Source organism: Bactrocera neohumeralis, chromosome 2 (genome assembly GCF_024586455.1).
Source record: "Bactrocera neohumeralis isolate Rockhampton chromosome 2, APGP_CSIRO_Bneo_wtdbg2-racon-allhic-juicebox.fasta_v2, whole genome shotgun sequence".
Taxonomy (NCBI): domain Eukaryota; kingdom Metazoa; phylum Arthropoda; class Insecta; order Diptera; family Tephritidae; genus Bactrocera; species Bactrocera neohumeralis.
Genome location: NC_065919.1, coordinates 75,419,948 through 75,441,277, shown reverse-complemented (window position 1 = coordinate 75,441,277; position 21,330 = coordinate 75,419,948). Strand labels below are relative to the sequence as shown.

Genomic DNA, 21,330 nt, shown 5'->3' with positions numbered 1-21,330 from the left:
CTTGATGAAACTTGGTACAAGTGTTTCTTGGCAAAAAAGTGAGGATGATTCGTAATCGGACACCTGCCACGCCCACAAAACGCCAACATATAAATTCTCTTAATAAAATTGAGACATCGTTTTTTCCTAATAATGGTGCATCGGGTGAAAATTTGCCCTAGACCTCATATAACTAACAAGCTTTATGTACCTCAGGGTATTACCCCGGCTTTAATCCTTGCAAGTTAAAAGAGTATGAAATGTTCGGTTATATCTGAACTTAGTCCTTCTTTACTTGTTGTTAAGGTTTTAGATATGAAGCGCGTCAATGCTAGACTCGCATTAAAATACCACAATCTTTTGCAAAAACTATGTCGAATAAAGGTCGCATAGGAGATATTTGATACGTAACTGAGTTCATATGTAGATTTATCAAACGCTTCTTTACTGGTTACTTGGTGACATGGGTTTATGAATACGCCTCTCTGTCTCTCCAAAAATTAACCGAAATAAAAAAAAAACAAAATTTGCTGAAAACACTAAAGGTCATGGCAGCAGAGGCTTATGAGAATTTTATGGAAAATTAGATTAAGCGTTGATTTGCTTGTTTGGCTCAGCGGTCTATTTTGAAGGTGATTATATAGATTTGTATTAAAATACGTGAAAATATTTTTTTTTTGTCAGCCCGGGTCAATTTTGATCAGATGAATATGAAAACTTAAGTAGAAACAGAAAATGGGTTTGAAGAAATAATACAACATTACGAGCATTCTGGCAATAATTAAAAAAAAATTATAAAATACTCAGCAAATTGTAGGAAATGAAAACAGGAAAGAAGCATATGGATTGAAAAATTGAACACGGAGTAGGTCAGTATTTACAAAAGTTTACTGTGTAACAAAATTGTCAAAATTGTTCAGAACGCAACACTATAGCATGTAGCTACCATACAAACAGATCGATCCAAATCCAAATAAAGATCTCCATAAAATATATTTTCTCCTTATTAAGTAAACTTAATCCGACCTGAAGGTTGTTTATATCAAACAAGGTGGCTAGAAAGAACTGGCAAAAAGCTTTCCGTGGGATACAAACAGTTGGTCGGTTACGTTTTCAGATTTGGTTAAACATACATATACATTAGGGTGTGCCATTTTGAGGCAACCTTTTTTTTTAACTGAAAAACAGGCAAGAATCGATTCTTAATCGACTTCGATTACTGAATATCGATTCTGAAAAATCGATTACTTTACGAGAAAACTCGATTTTCGAGTAGAATCGGAATCGAGTTTACCATCCCTACTGGCAGCCATCGCGTGCACATATAATAACCTCCGCACAATAACCACCACAAAAAATATGATTTTTTTTCCATGTAATTTATATGGAAAAGAGAAAATTTGGAAGAGGCACCTCTTAATATTAATATTAAGAGCTCATCTTTTGAGTGACTTTTTTTTACACATTTCGAAAGTTTTGAGCCTGTTTTTCAGTTGAAAAAAAAAGGTTGTCTCAAAATGGCACACCTTAATATACATACATACATATATAGTTACAAGAAAGAATGGACCTGGAAAAGGTAAGCTATAGGGACAGTTAACTTTTTTTCTTGTTTTTATGCAAAAAATTAATCATCGTGTTCTCCAAAATGGCTCCATATGACATATAAAATGAGGCAAAAGCCGAGCAAACAAATTTGTAGTAATAGTGTAACGTTGTTAATATTATTAGTATTTGTACAAGTATATTGAAATCAAATACATATATTTAAGTAAAATGAAAAAATTAATTTGAAAACAAAAAAAAAATAATAATTTACGTATGCTTACAAAATTTGTACACTTGTCCAATGCATGTTGAGTTTAAAGTCTTTAGTACACTTTTATAACCAATTTACCAATTCAGGGCAATCCAGGAATTTCTGCATTTGGCATTTGCATATTCGACGATGGAACTTAGAAATATCTATCTATGTAAATATAAGAATACGTTAAATGTCAAATAAGCGTATATTTATTGATGTACCTATTAATACTTGAGCAGACAATGCTATATGCATTCGACGCTGGTATCTGCAGAAGGTCACCGGGGTGAGGAGATTTTTTATTCAACTTCGGCTGCATTAAGAAAAAAAAGTGAATTTTGTGATAAGCAAAGAATCATATACCAATTATCATTGATTTTGTTTTAGTAAATTCAAACGCTCATGTGAAATAAGTATAAAAGAAATAAGTGCAAGCGTGATTGGATTATTTTTAAACTCGCACATTGGAGATGCAAACTCTCAGTGCAGCTTTGAGCTGCTATTAGCATAGCCGGAGAGAGAAAAACGGGCCCGGGGAAGATTTAGGACGCTGGCACCTGATCCATCAAATTGTTGGAGAAAAAATCTTAAAAATGTTGCAGAGCACTGAGCCGTCATGAAAGTTCCGAGCCTGGGAGGAATTGTCCCGATCTCCCCCCCTCTCTTGATAAATAGCTATAAGCCTGTTTGCATGCAGTTAAGTACAAAGATTCATAAATCTATACATACATATCTGTATATGCAAATATAGCGAACTTAAAATTCGACTATATTAACAGGTCCACATGTGAGCTTATTTGTAGGCTGAAATGCTTACACATGGGCATACAAAGGTATATGTACAAAAGTTCTTTTATTCACCTAGTGCGATAACCTTTCTAATACGTATACATACATACATACTTATTTATTCGTAAAACACATTGCAACCGTGCAAGAAATCAATAAGCCAATGAATTTTGTTTATTTTGCAAAAAATAAAAGTATAAATAGAAAACAAACTTTGTTTTCTAAGTGTGTCTCATTTCAGTAGTATTATGAGATTATTAGTACTTCTGGCTTGCTTTATTATTACATGAAGCTTACTTTTACACACCCTATCAATTATACGCAATACATACATACGTATGTAGTATAAATACATATCTAACCATAATCAATATAGTTTAGTAAACATAAACATAAACTATTTTATCATTCCTTCCTCAATTCTACATTAAAATCGTCATCTTTTTGAAAAGCCGAGGAAATGAAAGACAAATCTTCATAGTGTTTGAATATTCATACTTTCTCTATTCATACATTTTTATGATAAATAATCACTATTCAAAAATTATTTGAATAATTTGAAGAAAAGTTCATATTAAAGCACATATTTGCAATTATATATATAGATATGTAAATCGTTAGCATAATCCGGTAACAAGAGACGCCTCATCGGATGCCGCCATTATTTATGTTTCTATATCATGTATATGTATGTATTAGGATAGAGGACACGTCGAGGCACTTGTAAAGTGCAAATTGGCTCATCGAAACAGAATTTGACTTATAAAATGGCCGTTTAGTTCAAAATAACACTTATCTGCACATGTGGTTTTATTTTAAATTTTTAGGCTCTCTTTATTTCGCTTACATGACTGGATTCAAAATTGCCAAACCCTGAATTATTCGCTTGGTATAAACGTAACAGCAGACGAAAAAAACGCCCAACAATGAGTCGCCTTGTTTGCAACCTTACTCCACCAGCTATGATGTACACTCAGTCCTTTTTATACTCTCGCAACAAAGTTGCTAAGGAGAGAATTATAGTTTTGTTCACATAACGGTTGTTTGTAAGTCCTAAAACTAAGCTGTAAACTTGAGTAAAAATTGAGATATCATGATGAAACTTGGTACACGTATTTCTTGGCTCCATAAGAAGGTTAAGTTCGAAGATGGGCAAAATCGGCCCGCTGCCACGCCCACAAAATGGCGGAAACCGAAAACCTATAAAGTGTCATAACTAAGCTATAAATAAAGATATTAAAGTGAAATTTGGCACAAAGGATCGCATTAGGGAGGGGCATATCTGGACGTAATTTTTTTGGAAAAGTGGGCGTGGCCCCGCCTCTTACTAAGTTTTTTGTACATATCTCGGAAACTACTATAGCTATGTCAACCAAACTCTATAGAGTCGTTTTCTTCAGGCATTTCCATATACAGTTCAAAAATGGAAGAAATCGGATAATAACCACGCCCACCTCCCATACATAGGTTATGTTGAAAATCACTAAAAGTGCGTTAACCGACTAACAAAAAACGTCAGAAACACTAAATTTTACGCAAGAAATGGCAGAAGGAAGCTGCATCCAGGCCTTTTTTAAAAATTGAAAGTGGGCGTGGCCTCGCCCACTTATGGACCAAAAACCATATCTCAGGAACTACTAGACCGATTTCAACGAAATTCGGTATATAATATTTTCTTAACACCATTTTCTGATGACATGTACGAAATATGGGTGAAATCGGTTCACAACCACGCCTTATTCCAATATAACGCTATTTTGAATTCCATCTGATGCCTTCTCTGTATACATTAGGAACCAATGATGATAGTGGAATAAAACTTTACACAAATACGGTATTTGAAAAATATGTAAATGAGGGATAATGAAATCTCGATTATCACTTTATCATGCGAGAGTATAAAATGTTCGGTGACACCCGAACTTAGCCCTTCCTTACTTGTTTTACGCTATTTTCGGTTCTGCCACTAATCGCGTAAAAAAAAATCGCGTAAAAATGGTTAGTTTTCCAATATTAACTGACGAATTGGATCCGAATATAAAAAATATCGCGTATAACAAAATATACGCGCAAAAAAATATTCAAAAACAATGCAATAAGTTTCAAAATTTCAGACTTATGATTTATTCATTCATAACAAAATAAAAAATACAAAACAAAAACCATATATAAAAGAGAAGAAAATAGAAAATGGGTAGATTTATTGAAAAAACCGTTGAATGCTGTTTAATCACTGTCATTATCCGTAGTTTAAATTATTTTTAGCCGCTTATTTTGATGGCCGGCACTGATATCACTAGAATTTGTATCAGAATCAATAGTAAGAACTATGGAATGATGTTCTGATTGACTTAGCGTCTCCGACTGAGTTGCCACCATAAATTCAGTTAATTTTGTTTGAATGCTTCTTTTTGGACCCAATAAATTCCGATGTAGTAGTTCTTTATATCTTAACATGCATACACTCAATTCTTTTTGAAAAATTCGTGCACGTTCTGCTGCAAGTTTAAGACCAAGCAAAAAACAAAAAAAAGCAATCGCGTTAAAGTGAGAAATTCGCGTAAAAAAAGGAATTTGCGCTGCAAAAATAACCGCGTTAAAGTGAAAATAGCGTAAAAAGAGGTCGCGTAAAAAAAGGACTGAGTGTATTTGATGAATGTAGGGGTCTGAGTTACGTTTTTAATCATATCTTTTGCGGCCTCTACTCTACGTCGTTTAAATGAATTAGTCGTTGTCAAATTTGATCAGATGGTAAATCTTAAATTTATTCAGCATTCTTCTTCTTCTTCTTAATTGGCGTAGACACCGCTTACACGATTATAGCCGAGTTTTTCTTTTCGCTACGTGGCGCCAATTGGATATTCCAAGCGAAGCCAGGTCTTTCACCACTTGGTCCTTCCAACGGTGTGGAGATCTTCCTCTTCCTCTGCTTCCCCCGGCGGGTATTGCGTCGAATGGAGCTGGAGTGTTTTCATCCATCCGGACAACATGACCTAGTCAGCGTAGCCGCTGTCTTTTAATTCGCTGAACTATGTCAATGTCGTCGTATATCTCGTACAGCTCATCGTTCCATCGAATGCGATATTCGCCGTGGGCAATGCGCAAAGGACCATAAATCTTTCGCAGAATTTTTCTCCCGAAAACTCGTAACGTCGACTCATCGGTTACTGTCATCGCCCAAGCCTCTGCGCCACCTGTGTAAAATTTTATTCAACATTAGATGAAAAAAAATCGCCCAACAATGAGTCGCCTTTTTGCAACTTTACCAAATCTCGGGCCGATTCGGAAAAAAAACGAAAAAGGGCCTTTTTTGAGAAATATGTCTAAGCATATGTATGTATGCATGCCGGTTTTCTGTTACACGAATTCACCTATCTAGAGCATAAATGTGAAGAAACAAGCAATACTATATGTTCGTAGATAGCTTTAGGTTACATGTATTCTTGCAATTTCGCCAATTCTTAGTATTTCTGTTGACATTATGTCATGCAAGTTGTAAAAATCATAAATTATTTTCATTGCCTACAAACTTACAGACAATCTTCAATAAGCCCCGAATTCATAATATCTTGGCCAATTGACTGGTTCATTTGTATGTAATAATTTCTAGATCACAATAACCAATAACCGCAGTTACTACGACAAGCATTACTTTCCACTCATAATTCCACAAACTTGTGTCAACAATATAAAATCAATGTTCGTGTCCCTGGATACCAGGAATTTGTTAATTCAATTGTTTACTTTGCGCCAACTTTTTGGGAATAACCACATTGCCGATAACTTTCATGGCTTTGTTGGGGAGCTTTGCTGATTTAGTTTTTTTCAAGTCGGCATTAGTGAAGGTTTAGAAATTTTGTTCGCGGATTTGCTACTAAACAATCGGAAAGAGTTGAAGACAAATGTGTTTTGAGAGGTAAATATGCCACTAATTTGACTTGCCACACCATACAACGTGGATTTAGGATGTGAATTTCTGTGATATATTGGTGATTTTAAAAGCCGTTCTACGAATTGCTAAAAGAACATGATTTTAAAATATTTTAATGTTAAACAAAAAGTTCAATGCCTAACCGTGAATTAATACAAAATTTCTTGTTAAAACCACTTTTTCGTTTAAAAATAGTACCTTAAGATATACTTATAGAAAATACTCTGTTATATTCATAGACCTTGTCTTTGGTTTAAATATTCCAATATCCAAATATCGATAGCCACATATGTAGATGTAACCAATTACTGAGAGTTACTCTGATTTCAACTTCACAAACAATTTTTTAAAAACATTAGATGATTCTGGCACAATTCGGTTGTTAGTATTTAGAAGATTAACATTAATGTGGACAACCCAAACGTAGTGAACCAAATTTTGACAATTTTGCTGTTTTCGTTCCGCCAGAAATACGGTTCAAGAGAATTGCTCTATAAGTGTGTTGCTCAGAACACGATTTTTTTTTACAAATATCGAATAATCGAAAATAAAAAATCCTTCGTCTAAGTCTTTAAAAATTATATCTCATAGACCTGTGTAAAATTTTATGAAGATCGGTTGAGTAGTTCTCAAGAAATCATGCCAACTGACTACAAAACACAGTTTAGAGAAAAATTCATTTACAGACGGCGCATTTAGCCCAGCTTTAAATACCAAGAAATCATATTAAAAACAGACTTTTTCAGAATTCTGAAAAATGTATCTACCTAATTCTTCCTTTTTCCTACGAGGACCTCAACGGCCAAAAATTCTACCGAAATTTTCTGTAGTATGATTTGAAAGATTTTTACGTTGGTTACGTTAGTATTTATGTTAACTTAGTTCTAAAATAATTGTTAATAGCTTAAAAGAAGTGGGATGCAATTATGCTATGATCTCAAACCATATTGGGGTTATGGTTCGCGTCAGAGTTTACCAATGGAGTTAACTTCTAAGTAACTGGTCGCTAAACAGATTGGTTGTTATGAAGTCACCGAATACTAAAAGTTTGATTAATTTACATATTATTAGTATAATAGTCATTTTTATTCGCATGCCATTTTAGTTCATTTACTTCACCAACATCATAAAAATGTATATATTTTTATAGAAAATATTCAGTAAATACATAAATCAATCATAAATATGACATGCAACTCTACTTTTATGTAAATAATATGTAAATCTCATAAACATACATTTTCATCCATACATTTGGAGCATATTGCAGTTATAGCGAATTTGCACGCACTCTTAGCTGAGTTTATGTTTAGTTATTAGATCAATTCGTTAAAGCAATACAAATAAAATTATGTTGAACATATCGACTTATGTCATGGTTACATGTTGCGCCCAAACGGGTTAATGGGAATACATGCCGAATCATAAAATGAATTATAAATAATAACTATTCTGCTAAGCAACCATTCCCGCATTTTCACTCTATTCAAAAGTAGCTAACTTAGAGCTGAATTAAAAAACCTTCGATATTTTCTAAAGATACGGTAAGTAAGTATAATGTTGGAATTTCGAAATGGACATGTAGAGTCACACATGTAAATAGTGAATAGGTAACGTTGAGACTATTTGTTCGTCGAAGTCCGAAGTAGCACTTGTTGGAAAGAAGTATTCAGCGTTGGATTTCGAGGCCGACGTTGATATTGGTGTTAATGCTGGTTCCAAGGTAGACAAAATTATCTACGGCTTCAAAGTTATGAAGTTAGTTCGTGTTGCCCTCGTTGACTACTAGACCCATTTGCATCGCTTCTTTGTCCAACATGGAGAAAAGAGAACCAACGGTGCGGCTGTATGGCCAATGATACCGCTGACATCGGCATACGTCGTTTTGTCTGAAACCTCGTTTGGTATAGAACGATTCGGAGAGCTCATTCTTGATTCTGACGGAGCTTTTGGTATTCAACGTCAGTTTACACAACCGTATTAGTTTTGCGGGGATACCAAATTCAGACATAGCGAAATAAAGGCAGCTTCTTTCCTCTTCTCAAAAGCTGCTTTAAAAACGTCAAAGACCAAATTCTAAAAGTCGCTCATTATCCCCGTGCTGATATATGGTGCCGAGGCATGGACGATGACAACATCTGATTAGTCAGTGTTACGAGTTTTCGAGAGAAAGGTTCTGCGGAAGATTTGTAGTGCTTTGCGCATTTGCAACAGCGAACACCGCAGTCGATGGAACATCGAGATATACGATGACTTTGACATAGTTTCGCCTATTAAGTGACAGCGGCTCGCTGGCTAGGCTATGTCGTTTGAGTGGATGAAAAAACTCGGCTATAACCGTGTAAGCGGTATCTACGTCAATAAAAAGTAGGAAGAACGTTGAGTCTCTTACAACATTTTGACTACTGCATGATTGGTTAATGAGATACACTAGAATCAGTCCGGCTCTGTTTCTTTCTGAATAGTTATTATAGAATAGAATTACTTATTACTCGTCCTGACTGAAAACATTTCTGACAGACAGTATTTTCACCGCCAATCAAGTTTTTTAAAGTAAACTACACTATAGTGTCTTCTGTATAATTTTTTAGATGCAGGCATACCGTGATAACTTCAAGCAAACCCCTTGCCCAGCTTCGTTTGAGTCAAGCGGTACGTCGGCGGGTCGATTGCCTTTTTCTAAAACAAGTCGCAACCGTAACGCAATAGATAAAACATCTGGTTGTGTTGGTGTTGCCAATCCGAGTGGTGCTGCTCCATCTTCTGAAACCGGTGTATTAACAACACCAAGAATGCTAAGTCCTACACAAAATGTTGAGCCTACATCCACGGCCGCGTTACTGCGACAAAACCATGAGCTGCGTCAACGCCTCTCGGATGAGGCTAGCAGCTATCGACGACGTATTGACTCCTACAAACAGGCGCAGCAAAATCAAGCTAATCTTGTTAGTCGCTTACAATCAAAAATACAACAATATCGACAGCGTTGTAGCGATCTCGAGGATCGAATGCATGATTCGATTAAGCACACACCGGTGCCCCCTTGTGCGCCGAAGATAACCACCGGTCCAACCTCTAGTCAGGTTATGGTGCGTATTTGCTGCCCATAGCTTTACGAAATATTGTTTATAGTCGTTTTGTTTCAGTGTTCAACATCAATGGCTTTAGGTCAATCAAGCCTGCCCTGCTCATCTTCTTTGGACTCGCCGCCTTTAACTTGTGGACGAGACTTTATTGTACACGAAGATAGTGGTGAGCTTTGCCGTAAGCTTGAGGATGAACATAGCAAATGTGAACAACTCATTGCACAGAATAATACATTGCGACAGCAGTTGGAAGAATCGAATCGCACAAACGAAGCCATAACTAATGATCTACAGAAGCTGACTAACGATTTTTCCAACTTACGAGATGAATTGCTTATTAAGGAGGACGAATACAAAGAAGAAGAACAGGTATGCTAAGACCTAAAAGACTTCATTACAAAAGCATAAAAAATAACAAAAATTTATTTTATATAAATATCTTTTACTCCACAGGCCTTCAAGGATTACTACAATGGTGAACACAATCGCCTCTTGAAGATGTGGCGTGAAGTGGTTGCTGTTAAACGTGCTTTCAAAGACATGCAGTCTGCAATGAAAAATGAAGTGGGCAAAATGAGCTTGGAGATAGGTAGCGTTACTAAGGATGTCACGAACTCATGTGGTGGTCTGTCATTTGTCCTACAGCAAGCTAAACGCATAACAGATGCAGAACTTTGTGAGTCTAGACGTGAGAATAATGATTTGAAGTCTCAAATGGCGACCTTAAAGGTGCAATTCGAAAGCGCACGACAAGAAGTTTTAGAACGGGATCAGAGGTTACTCGACCTAATGAATCAGTTGAAAAAACTTGAAGAACGTTGCGCTCAGGCAGAATCGCAAGCGATGCTGGCCAATCGTTATAACGATGAAATCGAGAGGCTGAACAATTCTATACGTGAAATTGCGCAAGCCGTCGTACAAGACGCCGAAAGTGCCGACCGCGAAGCGGACGCTACAGAGGCGAATGAGTCGATGCAGCACATGCACTTGACGCGTGATAGCGGTGCCGGTATGAGCGTACCAACAAAATCGCCGCGTCGCAGCTCGGCTCGTGCATCGCAAGCTTTTGCTGAAGGCACTATATCAGCAGTACAAGCCGCACTACATAAATATCAATTGGCCTTGCATGATATGCAAGTGAAATTTCAGAATGCTAACGAAAATTTGCGAAATACTAAAGCACAACTCGAAACGAACGAAGGCACGAAAGCACTCTTGACTACGAAGGTACAACAACTTACTGAAAAACTTGACGCCAGCAATTCGAAGCTATCTGAGCTATTAAAAGAAAGAGATAGTTTACAGAAGACGCTCGAGGAGACACGCCAACAGAAACAACAAAGCGAACAAGGACGTCTCGATTTGAATTCAGCAGTACGTTTTTTTTTTAATATTTTTTGACACACTATAATTTATAGAAGGTTGGAAATTCCTCTCGGTATCGATAGATGCTGAGGTAGTTCAGTTTCAGTTTCTTAATAATATTTTTAACATATGTAGAGTAAAATTACTAGCGCTAAAACGGTCATAAACCAATTTATAGGGTCATTGGGTGATAGTTTGTAAATTAATTCACAAAGTTCTATTTTGTGAGTAAGACAATCGCTTTCTTCGACATCGAACTTGGAGTTTTTTCATAACATTTTCTTTAATATGATTTTGCCCCACTAAAAATAGAATACAAATTCATGTTACAAAATATCGTTTTAACATAATTGCTAAATGTTTAATTGCTTTTTTTCACCCGAATTATAATTGCAGTTTGAAAATCTTAGTGTAGATTTTGAGAAGCTGCAAATAAAGAATGGAAAACTGCAGAAGAAAATCGATCTACTTGAAGATGATAAAAAGGCGGTGGAGCTGGAAATTCAACGGATACTTAAGGACAAAAATATACTCGAAATGAATCTGCGGTAAGTATAAATTTGTATGCCAAGAATATTAAACTTAAGTTAGCGCTGTGGATTTCGCATAGGTCGGAAGAGGATCGCGGTAGCCGTTTGCGTGAGGAGACTATATCATTACGTGAGGAATTAAATAGCGTAAGCCTTACTCGAGATTTGCTTGAACAACAACGTATCGAATCCGAAAATATCATTAACCTAATCGAAAAGCAAAAGTCCGATTTGGAATATGACTTGGATAAGCTCCTTTTAGAAAAATGCGATCTACAAGAAAGGCTGGATAAATTATCGAATAGTAGCACGTCCACCTCCGACGAATTAAAGACATTGCAAATTAATTTAGTTCAAACACAAGAAGAGCGCAACAAATTAAAAGCAGAAGTCGAAGAAATCCATAAGGAAATAGCGTCAGTTCGCAAGGAGCTAAGCAGCGTTGAAAAGGCTCGTTTGGAATTGGAAACAGATAATTTGTCATATAGTGAAAAGCTAAAATGTACCCAACTAGAAAAAGAGAAGATTCTGCAAGATCTGGCCTGTGTGACTCGCGATCGCGGTGATATTCATAATCAATTGACCGCCTTATGTCGCAAGAAAGAATCGCTTAACGAAGAACTAATGCGGACGCGTCAAAAGTTGGAACAAACCGTCGAAACAAATAATCGTTTGAATAGAAATCTAGAAGAAATGGTAAAGGATGTGGAGGAAAAACAGGTCGTTATAGATTTGCATGAGAAGGAAACACATCGGCTACAGGTTGGTTATTTTTATACGCAGAGTTTTAATTTTATAATAATATTAATGACAGATGCCGATTTTAAAATAGTTGAATAAATCACATAAGTGTCTGTGTGAACGACCCGTTAAAGAAATGAAATTTTGGATAATAGAAATTATCATAATAGTCACGGTTTTCTAATTCCATATAGATGCTCTTTCTTCCCGTTACTTGTAACCTTAGCCTTACCGGCTCAAGATTCTGGTCAAGTTTTCAGGTTTTATGTTTTAAATTAGTAAATAACTACTTTCTTACATTACTGTTATTCTTGAAAGACAACATTTCATGAATATTGCCTATCACCAGATGAATATTTGTTTAAAATCAAGGATTTATGTAAATTCTCCAACTCTGCTCTTAAAATAGGTTGCATGCTTCCAATAAGAAGATGTTGGACAACCAGTTAATAAAATTTTAAGAGCAATGAACTTAAATTTGAATTTATATGTAAGAAGATTATCAGATGAAGAGCCAATGTTTAGATATTTCACCGATAAATGTAAGTCCTTTAATTGATCATTGTCTTTTACGTGCAAAAAGGAACTTCTGGCGGCATTACGTACCGAAAAGGAATCTCTTGAAGCTGTGCTCTTCGATACGAATACACAGTTAGAAGCGACTGAGGAGAAGCGTCAACAGCTGGAGCGTGATTACCAGGAAGCACTTGTGCGTGAAGAGTCTTTGAAAAATACCGTTAGTCGTCTAAATAAAGAACTAGAACAATGCCAACGTCGAGCACAAGAAACTAAAACTCAATTAATGAATGCGGCACGAGCCGCTGAAAATGATTTCAATCAAAAGATTGCGAATCTGAAAGCGGCAGGAGAGGAAGCTGCTAAGAAACACGCGGACGAGTTATATAAACTCAAAACAGGGTTGGAAAAGCGCATGGCACAAGCGCTTCAGGCGTTGCAAACAGCAAAGGATGACGAAATAGAAAAGTTACAGGAGCGCTTAGAGGCATTACAAGCCCACTTGGAAAGCTTAGTGCAACAACATGAGGAGGCGATGATACGCGCGGAAAATGAAAAGCAACAAGCTTTGCTGATGGGTAAGCATAGCGATTAATCGTGCGATGTTTGCAATTTTCTCACTTCTTTTTTTTTTTTTTGAACTCAAAATAAAGCACATCGCGATAAACAAGCGCTCATGGAAAAGTTAGAAGGAGTCGCGCGAGAATTGAAAGTGGAACAAGATGGACTCGAACGTCTGAAACGTGAACACAATGCGCATGACGAAAAACAACGCAATGCGATTGCGCAGCTAAAGGATGAAATCTCGGCAATGCGTACAAGAGAGGAGGAAAACAGGTAAGCATTATAATTTTGCTCACAGACACACATATATGTATGTATGTATGTATATGATTTTGCTTCGGATATATGTATGTAAATAAATATGTATAACAATGTAACTTTAATTTTCGACAGAATGAAACTAGAAGAATGTATAAGGAAACAGGAAATGCAAATAACAAGCATAAAAGAGGAAAGGGATAATCTTAATCGACTTGCGGAAGAGTTAAAAATGGAAATACGTCTAAAAGAAGACAAAGTGGAGGGAATCAACAATGAATTGCAGGACGCATTGAGAAAAACAAAAGAAGGTAGTATTTTTTCAAAATTTTATCTGAAAGGAGCAAAATTTTTATCAACCATCGCTTGCAGGTGAAGGCTATATAGACAGTTTACGCAACGAGCTTACCGATTGTCGCCGCCAATTGGCGGACAGTAATATTGAGAAGGATAAGTATTCCAACAGCAATAAGGAGTTGCGCGATCACGTGAAGCACGTCGAGAGCGCAAAACGTGAACAGGCACGCGCCATCGAAGAAGCTTTACAGAAAATTAATACACTACAAGAAACGAAAAGTTCTCTGGAAAATGAACGTACACGATTAACGACGATTTTAAAGGAGACCGAAAATAATATGAGTAAAACTGTGCAAGAACTCAATTCGACCAAGAATACACTACAAAAGACCCAAATGGATTTCGCACAAAAGGATGAAGGAGGAAAGGAATTGCAGAACAAGTTGGTGGCGGAAACCGAATCGAAGGAGCGCAGTCAGCAGGAACTCAGTCAGATAAAAAAACAGGTGTAGTATTTAGTTACTCTTACAACTAGTCTTTCCCATGATAGAACTACTAAAATCATTGCTTGTTTTTTGAAGCTTGCCGATCTCGAAGAAAATCTATGCGAAACAAGAGCGGAACTTGGACGCGCTCGTTGTCAGTCCAATCAAGACGAGCATCGTTTTCACAATCGTGAGCAGGAGTTGCTTGCGCGCATTGAAGAGGCACGTGGTAGGGAAAAACGTCTGGAAGATCAGAAACATAATCTCGAAGTATGCCTTGCTGATGCTACACAACAAATACAAGAGTTAAAAGCACGACTAGGTGGTGCCGAAGGACGTATACGCGCACTGGACGAGCAGTTGGCTTGCGTAGAGCTCCACAAACGCGATACAGAGCATAAATTGAGTTCAGTAGCGCACACATTGCGCCGCATTGCCGGCATTCAACCCGACGGTAGTGTCAATCTATCCTATCGTCTCATCAGCCCAACCCGACGTTACAGTCCTATACGGAATGGCATAGCATCATCCAGTTGCCATGACTATGATGCTAGAAGTACGTCCCAATGTCCTGAGGTACCTTGTGATCTAGATCCCGATTTGGTACGTAAAGGAGTGCGCAATCTAATGCATCAAGTGGCACAAATTGAGCGTGAAAAAGATGATGTGAAAGTACAATTGGCGACAGCCAAAAAACAACTACAGGATGCGGCTGAACAGCAGTTACGTTGCGATGGAAAAGTCGGTAAACTTCAGCAAATGCTGCGACACTTGCAGGAGGAGAAGAGTAACCTAAACACTGAATGTAGTATGAAAGCTTCAGCCTTAAATGCGTTGGAAGAAAAGTTTAAGCAGAAATGTGACGAATGTCAGCAAATGCGCGAAAAGATTACGCAACTTGAAATGCAGTTAGGATCATGTAACGAGGAAAATTCACAGATCGAGGTAAGAATTCTCATATCATTGTTTACTATTGCTTTTGTGCAAAATTAGGATGATTTGGTTACCATTTATTGGGAATGAAAACTTTTATGGTTGACTACCTTAAAATGAAATTATTATCAATCCTTCCAAGAATGCGCAAATTAACTTAAAATATTATTTTCTTTGTAGGATCGTTTAGAGAAATGCCGTTCTCATGGCTCGAAATTAGAAAATGAGAAACGTCATCTCCAAGAAGAGTTAGCCAAAGCAGAGGGTCGTGCCGCGAAGTTGGACTTGCAGCGTGTCGCCATGGAGGGTGATATAAATCGCCTGCAGATGGCTCTGCAAGAAAAGGACTGCCAGGTACGGCAAGCACAAGAACGACTAGACAACCAAAATAGAGCAATGGTACAATTAGAGGAACGTTGTACTTCACTTAAGACGACAGTGGATCAAATGAAAGATCGCCTGCAAAAGACAGCTGTCACAGAAACGGAACTGCGTGGGGAAATAAAAGTGCTGAACAAGGAACTCTCTGAACAAGGACATTGTTCTCAAACAAATGAAGAGAAACTAAAATTACTACAAAAACAATCACAAGCAGCGGAAAATGAGAAACGTATTCTCGCTGAACGTTTGGATAACGCTCAAGGCAATTTGAATGAGTTACGACGCAGCCAACAGGCGCAATTAGATCGTATTCAGAGATTGCAAGAGCAGGTTACTGACATGGAAGTGCAACGTTCAGCTTTGGAGTCACAATTGCGCATTGCTAAATGGAATCAAGAGACAGGCGACAGTGGCGGTATAACGACGAATGCCGACAAACGTGAGGAGGAAGAGCTCAATCGACAATTGAAATCGTCACAAAGAGAAAAATCCGAATTACGTAACAAATTACAAACTCTACAAGATAAAGTTAAGCAATTAGAGTCGGATCGCAAGAGTAAGTTTTCGGGTGGTGGTGGAATAACAGCTTATGATCGTGCAGAAAAAACCACTTCGTTCTATGATTCTGGAGATTACGACTCGAATCGAATGGAAAACGCTCAAGGTTCATATAGTTGTGGACTTGATCATGCCGTTATTGAGCAAGAGTCTCGTGATTTACGTTTGAAAGTGCGACGTTTAGAGACACTCTTGGCGGAAAAGGAGTCCGAATTAGCAAGACTAAAGGCACGCGTACATGACAGTGCCAAGTGTGGGGAAGGTGGATTAGATGCAGAGCGCTATCGTTCTGCTCAATTGCATGCTGAGAAGTTATTAGATGCGCGTGAACAGTCCCATCGACAGCAGGTGTTGCGTTTGGAAAATCAGGTAAGCTAGGGCGAATTTCTAAACACTTATTTAAACAAGAAAAAAGGTTGGGTTGCACCACGGCAATAACACCCCTCACAAAAAAAAAAGAGCTTGATATTGATCGGTGAGCTTTTATGGTAGCTAGATGCTACGTTACAAGTTTTCGAGAGAAATGATCTGCGGAAGATTTATGGTCCTTTGCGCGTTGATCACGGCGAATATCGCATGCGATGGAACGATGAGCTCTATGACATTGACATAGTTCAGCTAATTAAGAGAGCGGATAAGCTGGCTAGGTCACGACGTCCGAATGAGTGGAAACGCTTTAGCTCTGAAAGTATTCGACGCAGTACCCGCCGAGGGAAGCAGAGGAAGTGGAAGACCTTCACTCCGTTGGAGAGATCAGGAGAAGAAGGACCTGGCAGCATTTGGTTTCTTAAATTGGCGCCAAATTGCGAAAAGAAGTAACGACTAGAGTGCTGTTATAAACTCGGCTATAACCGCGTAAGCAGTGTCTACACCAATAAAGAAGAAAAAGATGTAATAATGGTCCGATATCGTCGATTCGGCCAAGTGAGCAGCTTTCAGATCGATATCTCAAATCTGAAGCACTAGTTCACGCATACATAGATCGATTGATGGACAGATCGACATGTCTTAATCGACTCAGCTTTTAACGCTGATCGCTGATCTGGTTTATAGGGCGACGTTTCCTTCTGAAATATTAATTAAAATATTTATTTTCAGATATCTATGTTGCGTGAGCAATTGGCACAAGAGGCCAAACGACGTCAACAATACATTTTGCGTAGTTCTAAAGCCAATCGCGAAATGCAACACTTACGAAATACATTGGGCGATTCGTTACGACACGTTTCCCAACATCCTTTAGATCCCAATTTGTTAGAAAGCGAGTCTAGGCGGTAAGAAAGAACTTTGAAAATGAAACAAATATTTTTTATAAAGCACATACATTTCTTTACAGCTTGGACAACGCCGTTTCTATGAGCCTGCCACCATCAACATGTCGAGATTACGATCAATAAAACTAGAAAAGTAGATTTGTGCGCGAAAGAAATTAACGAAAGGATGGCGAAATTCAAAACAAATAAACTGCCATTAATAGCTTCCTTTTAGAAACTAAATGCATTTATTAGCATACATATTTACATGCATATAAATTAGTCACATAGTATACAAATCATACCTATACTCACTCACACATACATGCATACTTAAAATCCTGTATAAATCAAAATTATTGAATTTGTTTCCATCCATTAAACATTATTCCATTGAGATATTATGTATTACGATTGATTAATATTACTCTATGGCTTTTCATTGTCTGCAAGATAGACAATAGAATATAGTGTGTTTTATGCTTGCATCCCACCCATATTAGTCATTTTCTTTTTTACAAAACTAAAAAAAAACTTTAATTTATTTTTACATTTACTTATGATGCTGTTGCATTTCTCCTCCCTTTAGGAGAATATTGCGGTACAGCTTTTAAAACGGTCCAGATAAACTCATTTTCAACAAGTTTCACAAACACTTTTGCATAAATCATATACATAACAACAATAATTACAAGAACAATACTAACTACAAGAACCACACAAATAATGTACACTTTGAGCAAATAAAAAGTACGATTGGTATACACTTTTTTTATTACTTTATTTTGACTTTAAAATCTTCTCTAGGAAAGCGACGACCATTTTCATGTTAGCCTTTTGTTTAGACAATTTCGACACTTCGCCGACAATAGCGAATAGCGCTTTCTTTTTACCACTTTTATATTGCTTTACAGCTTGTTCCTGTTGTTCAATCGCCTGCCGGCAGAATTGCTCGATCATTTCCTCATCAGTAATTTGTTCCAGATTGTGGTCTTTTATAAGCTAATAATGAAGAAATAACTTAGTTATTTTTATTTTTTAAAATTGCATGTATGCATCGTGAGCTATTAGAGAAATTTCTAAAATAAATTGGTACAGATTAAAAAAAAAAAATGGGGTTAAATAAAAATATATATAATCAAAAAAAAAAAAAAAAAAAAAAAAAAAAAAAACATTGTATTCGGTTGCAGCTACCAATTACCCTACCCAAATACCCTACATAAATAAAAAAGTTCTTCATATAAAAACTTGATTTTGATTGATTTGAGTTGCTATAGTGCTTTGATCTGAACAATATATTCGGAGATTGTAGCATTGCCTTAGACAATAATCTAAATTCAAGTTTCGTTAAATTAAATTATCAAATAAAAAAATTTTTCGTACAAGAACTTGGTTTAATTTATCAGTTTGTATGGCTGCTGTATGCTATGGTAGCCCGATCTACCGGTCTCTTCTTCGGAGATTGTACCGATGCTTTGGGCAAAAATCCATGCCAAATTTTATGAAGATAACTTTTGTAAAAAATATTTTTATCACAAAGACTTGGTTTTCATCGATTTGTATTGCAGATACTTATATGCTATATTGGCCCGATATCGGCGGCTCCGACAAATGAGCAGCTTCCTCGTGAAAAGGTCGTGTGTAAGATTTCAGATTGATATTTCAAAAACTGAGGGACCATCAGACTTGAATATACTTTTAAGGTTATAAAAAACTTTAAACTTGAACAATGCACACATACGTATGCACATACATAAGAAATATTTGATTTGATCTTACCGTTTGGACTTTTTGTGAAGGATCCTCATGGATGATTTCAATCAGCTCTCGCCCAGCCTGTAAATTTATGGTGCCAGCATGAAGCGCTGAAAGAATATCTTCAAGGTGGATATAGCTAAGTTGACTGGAAGAGCAATATATTAACATTAGAATTGTTGTGAATTCAAACACAATTGTATAAGTACGGAATTACGCAGATTGGTACTTACCAGTCCTCGACGTCGACATTTGCTTTGTTGCAAAAAGTTAAGAGATCATTTAATAAAAAGTTTGTAACAAGTTTCGCCGGTATGCCAGGAACATGCTCCAATATACTTATAAAGTATTGTAACAATTTTGTCTCATTCTTAAAAAATAAGAGAAATGACTTTACAAAGAGAACAAATAAGTTATGCACTTTTTTAACAGTTTACCACTAAAATTCCGGCAACATCCTGACTAAGCTGATATTTTTTTATTAGATTTGATCGAGTATCCTCTGGTAACTCAGGTATTTCACTACTGATTGCAGATACAGAAATAACATCGCTACAGGAAGTGTCAGTTGTAGACGTATTTAAACGTAAGGGTGGTAAATTAGGTTCCGGCATGAAACGATAATCTTGTAAAACTTCTTTATCGCGCATAGGCACTGTACAACGCGTTGTTGCATCCCATGAGCGGGTTTCGTTTGTAATAACACCACCATTTAATATAACTTCAAACTGGCGTTGTATTTCGAAAGTGATTGCTTGAGAAATGCTGCGAACTGACCCAATATTTTTTACCTCAGTGCGTACGCCAAAAGGTTCACCACTCTTGTGAATGGAGATATTAGCGTCAACACGAAGTGCACCTTCTATAGTTTTGCAATGAATACATTAGAGCCGCAAATTAAGGAGGGAAGGAAATTACTAACTAACCTTCCATTTTACAGGAACATGAACGCAGGGACTTTAAGATTAATATTAATTCTTTCACTAATGATGCTGCTTCTTCGCCAGTTTCTAAATCAGGTGCAAATACTAGTTCTATAAGTGGTGCACCAGCACGATTAAGATCGACTAGACTTCTAAAAATTATATACATCTTTATGTGCTTTGTTGTTATAGTTATAAGAATATATTGTTTTTTTACCTCTTTAATTCTTCGTCGTGTAAAGATTTGCCACTGTCTTGTTCCAATTGTAATTGCAGTAGACGTGCCTTCTTATAGTACGTTTTCTTTCCCGGCACAATAACAGGAAATGTCAACTCGCCATCGTTTGCTAAAGCAGCTCTTTGTTGAGTGATTTGATATCCAACCTGTCAAAAATAAGTGTATTAGAGAGCAATTCGGAAGTCAATATTATATGATACAAACCGGTAAGTCAGCATAAAAATAATGTTTACGGTCAAACATAGATACTTCGTTGACCCGACAACCAAGTGCAATAGCTGTTTTTACGCCAATTTCTACGCATTTCCTATTAAGTACCTTATATTTGTATGTCAATAAAATTATTGATTTAATTGAGAAAGTCAAATAAGCCATTGTTCAATTTTACCGGTAAAGTGCCAGGTAAAGAAGCATCGAAATGTGAAACCGCTGAATTAAGCGGCGCTCCAAATTCATTGCTGCTACCAGAAAACAATTTTGAATCGGTAAGCAACTGGGCATGCACCTCTAAGCCGACAACACTTTTCCAATTTCTATTGAAACAGTAAAAAAAGATCTTATATTTTGTGTAATCACTAAAAGATAACATTACTCACTTTAAATTAGCTTTAGCTGTTTTTATTTGAGTGGAAAATCCCCTTGAAGTGCTTTTACTTAACAATAATTTTTTGTACATATTTGTTTACTAAACAATATTAGCAAAACCAATTGTGTTGTTTCGGAGTTTTTCACGTAACAACCAGATGACAGATAAGAGTAAAATATACAGCTGTTGTACCAGCTGATAGATAAACAGCTGCTGGGAGTTGCCAAATTAACCGTCATGCAACCACCTGACTTGGAGCAGCTGATAAATGTTTATGGACTTCCAATACAAATTTATTTCACTTGTATGTTTTTGTAAAACATAATATATTGATAAGAATAAATTATAGTGTATATAT

The 21,330-nt window shown here is 36.7% G+C and overlaps 2 protein-coding genes across 4 annotated transcripts; one reads left to right on the top strand and one right to left on the bottom strand.

The window, feature by feature from the left end:
• Window positions 1-1,834: 1,834 nt before the first annotated feature.
• On the bottom strand, window positions 1,835-21,128 carry LOC126751622 (glutamyl-tRNA(Gln) amidotransferase subunit B, mitochondrial). Of its 3 annotated transcripts, XR_007665902.1 has the most exons (11): window positions 20,983-21,128; window positions 20,775-20,919; window positions 20,591-20,704; window positions 20,366-20,532; window positions 20,152-20,300; window positions 19,663-20,087; window positions 19,459-19,595; window positions 19,250-19,373; window positions 18,250-18,472; window positions 2,005-2,096; window positions 1,835-1,948 (listed from the first exon to the last, which is right to left on the bottom strand). XR_007665902.1 is itself a non-coding variant. In XM_050462024.1 (9 exons), exons 1-9 carry the CDS (start codon window positions 21,060-21,062, stop codon window positions 18,251-18,253), a joined length of 1,563 nt encoding a protein of 520 aa, XP_050317981.1. In that variant the 5' UTR covers window positions 21,063-21,128; the 3' UTR covers window positions 18,233-18,250. The 3 variants fall into 3 exon arrangements, 2 of the variants coding, with proteins under 2 accessions (XP_050317981.1, XP_050317982.1); XM_050462024.1 differs by lacking the exons at window positions 1,835-1,948; window positions 2,005-2,096 and having other exon boundaries at window positions 18,233-18,472; XM_050462025.1 differs by lacking the exons at window positions 1,835-1,948; window positions 2,005-2,096; window positions 20,983-21,128 and having other exon boundaries at window positions 18,233-18,472; window positions 20,591-20,693; window positions 20,775-20,860.
• Window positions 6,031-18,232, top strand: LOC126751620 (rootletin). Its single transcript, XM_050462021.1, has 14 exons — window positions 6,031-6,488; window positions 9,095-9,592; window positions 9,650-9,958; window positions 10,043-10,963; window positions 11,351-11,502; window positions 11,565-12,246; window positions 12,809-13,319; window positions 13,395-13,578; window positions 13,699-13,874; window positions 13,936-14,366; window positions 14,442-15,290; window positions 15,459-16,586; window positions 17,316-17,491; window positions 17,554-18,232. Exons 2-14 carry the CDS (start codon window positions 9,095-9,097, stop codon window positions 17,612-17,614), a joined length of 6,078 nt encoding a protein of 2,025 aa, XP_050317978.1. The 5' UTR covers window positions 6,031-6,488; the 3' UTR covers window positions 17,615-18,232.
• Window positions 21,129-21,330: the final 202 nt, after the last annotated feature.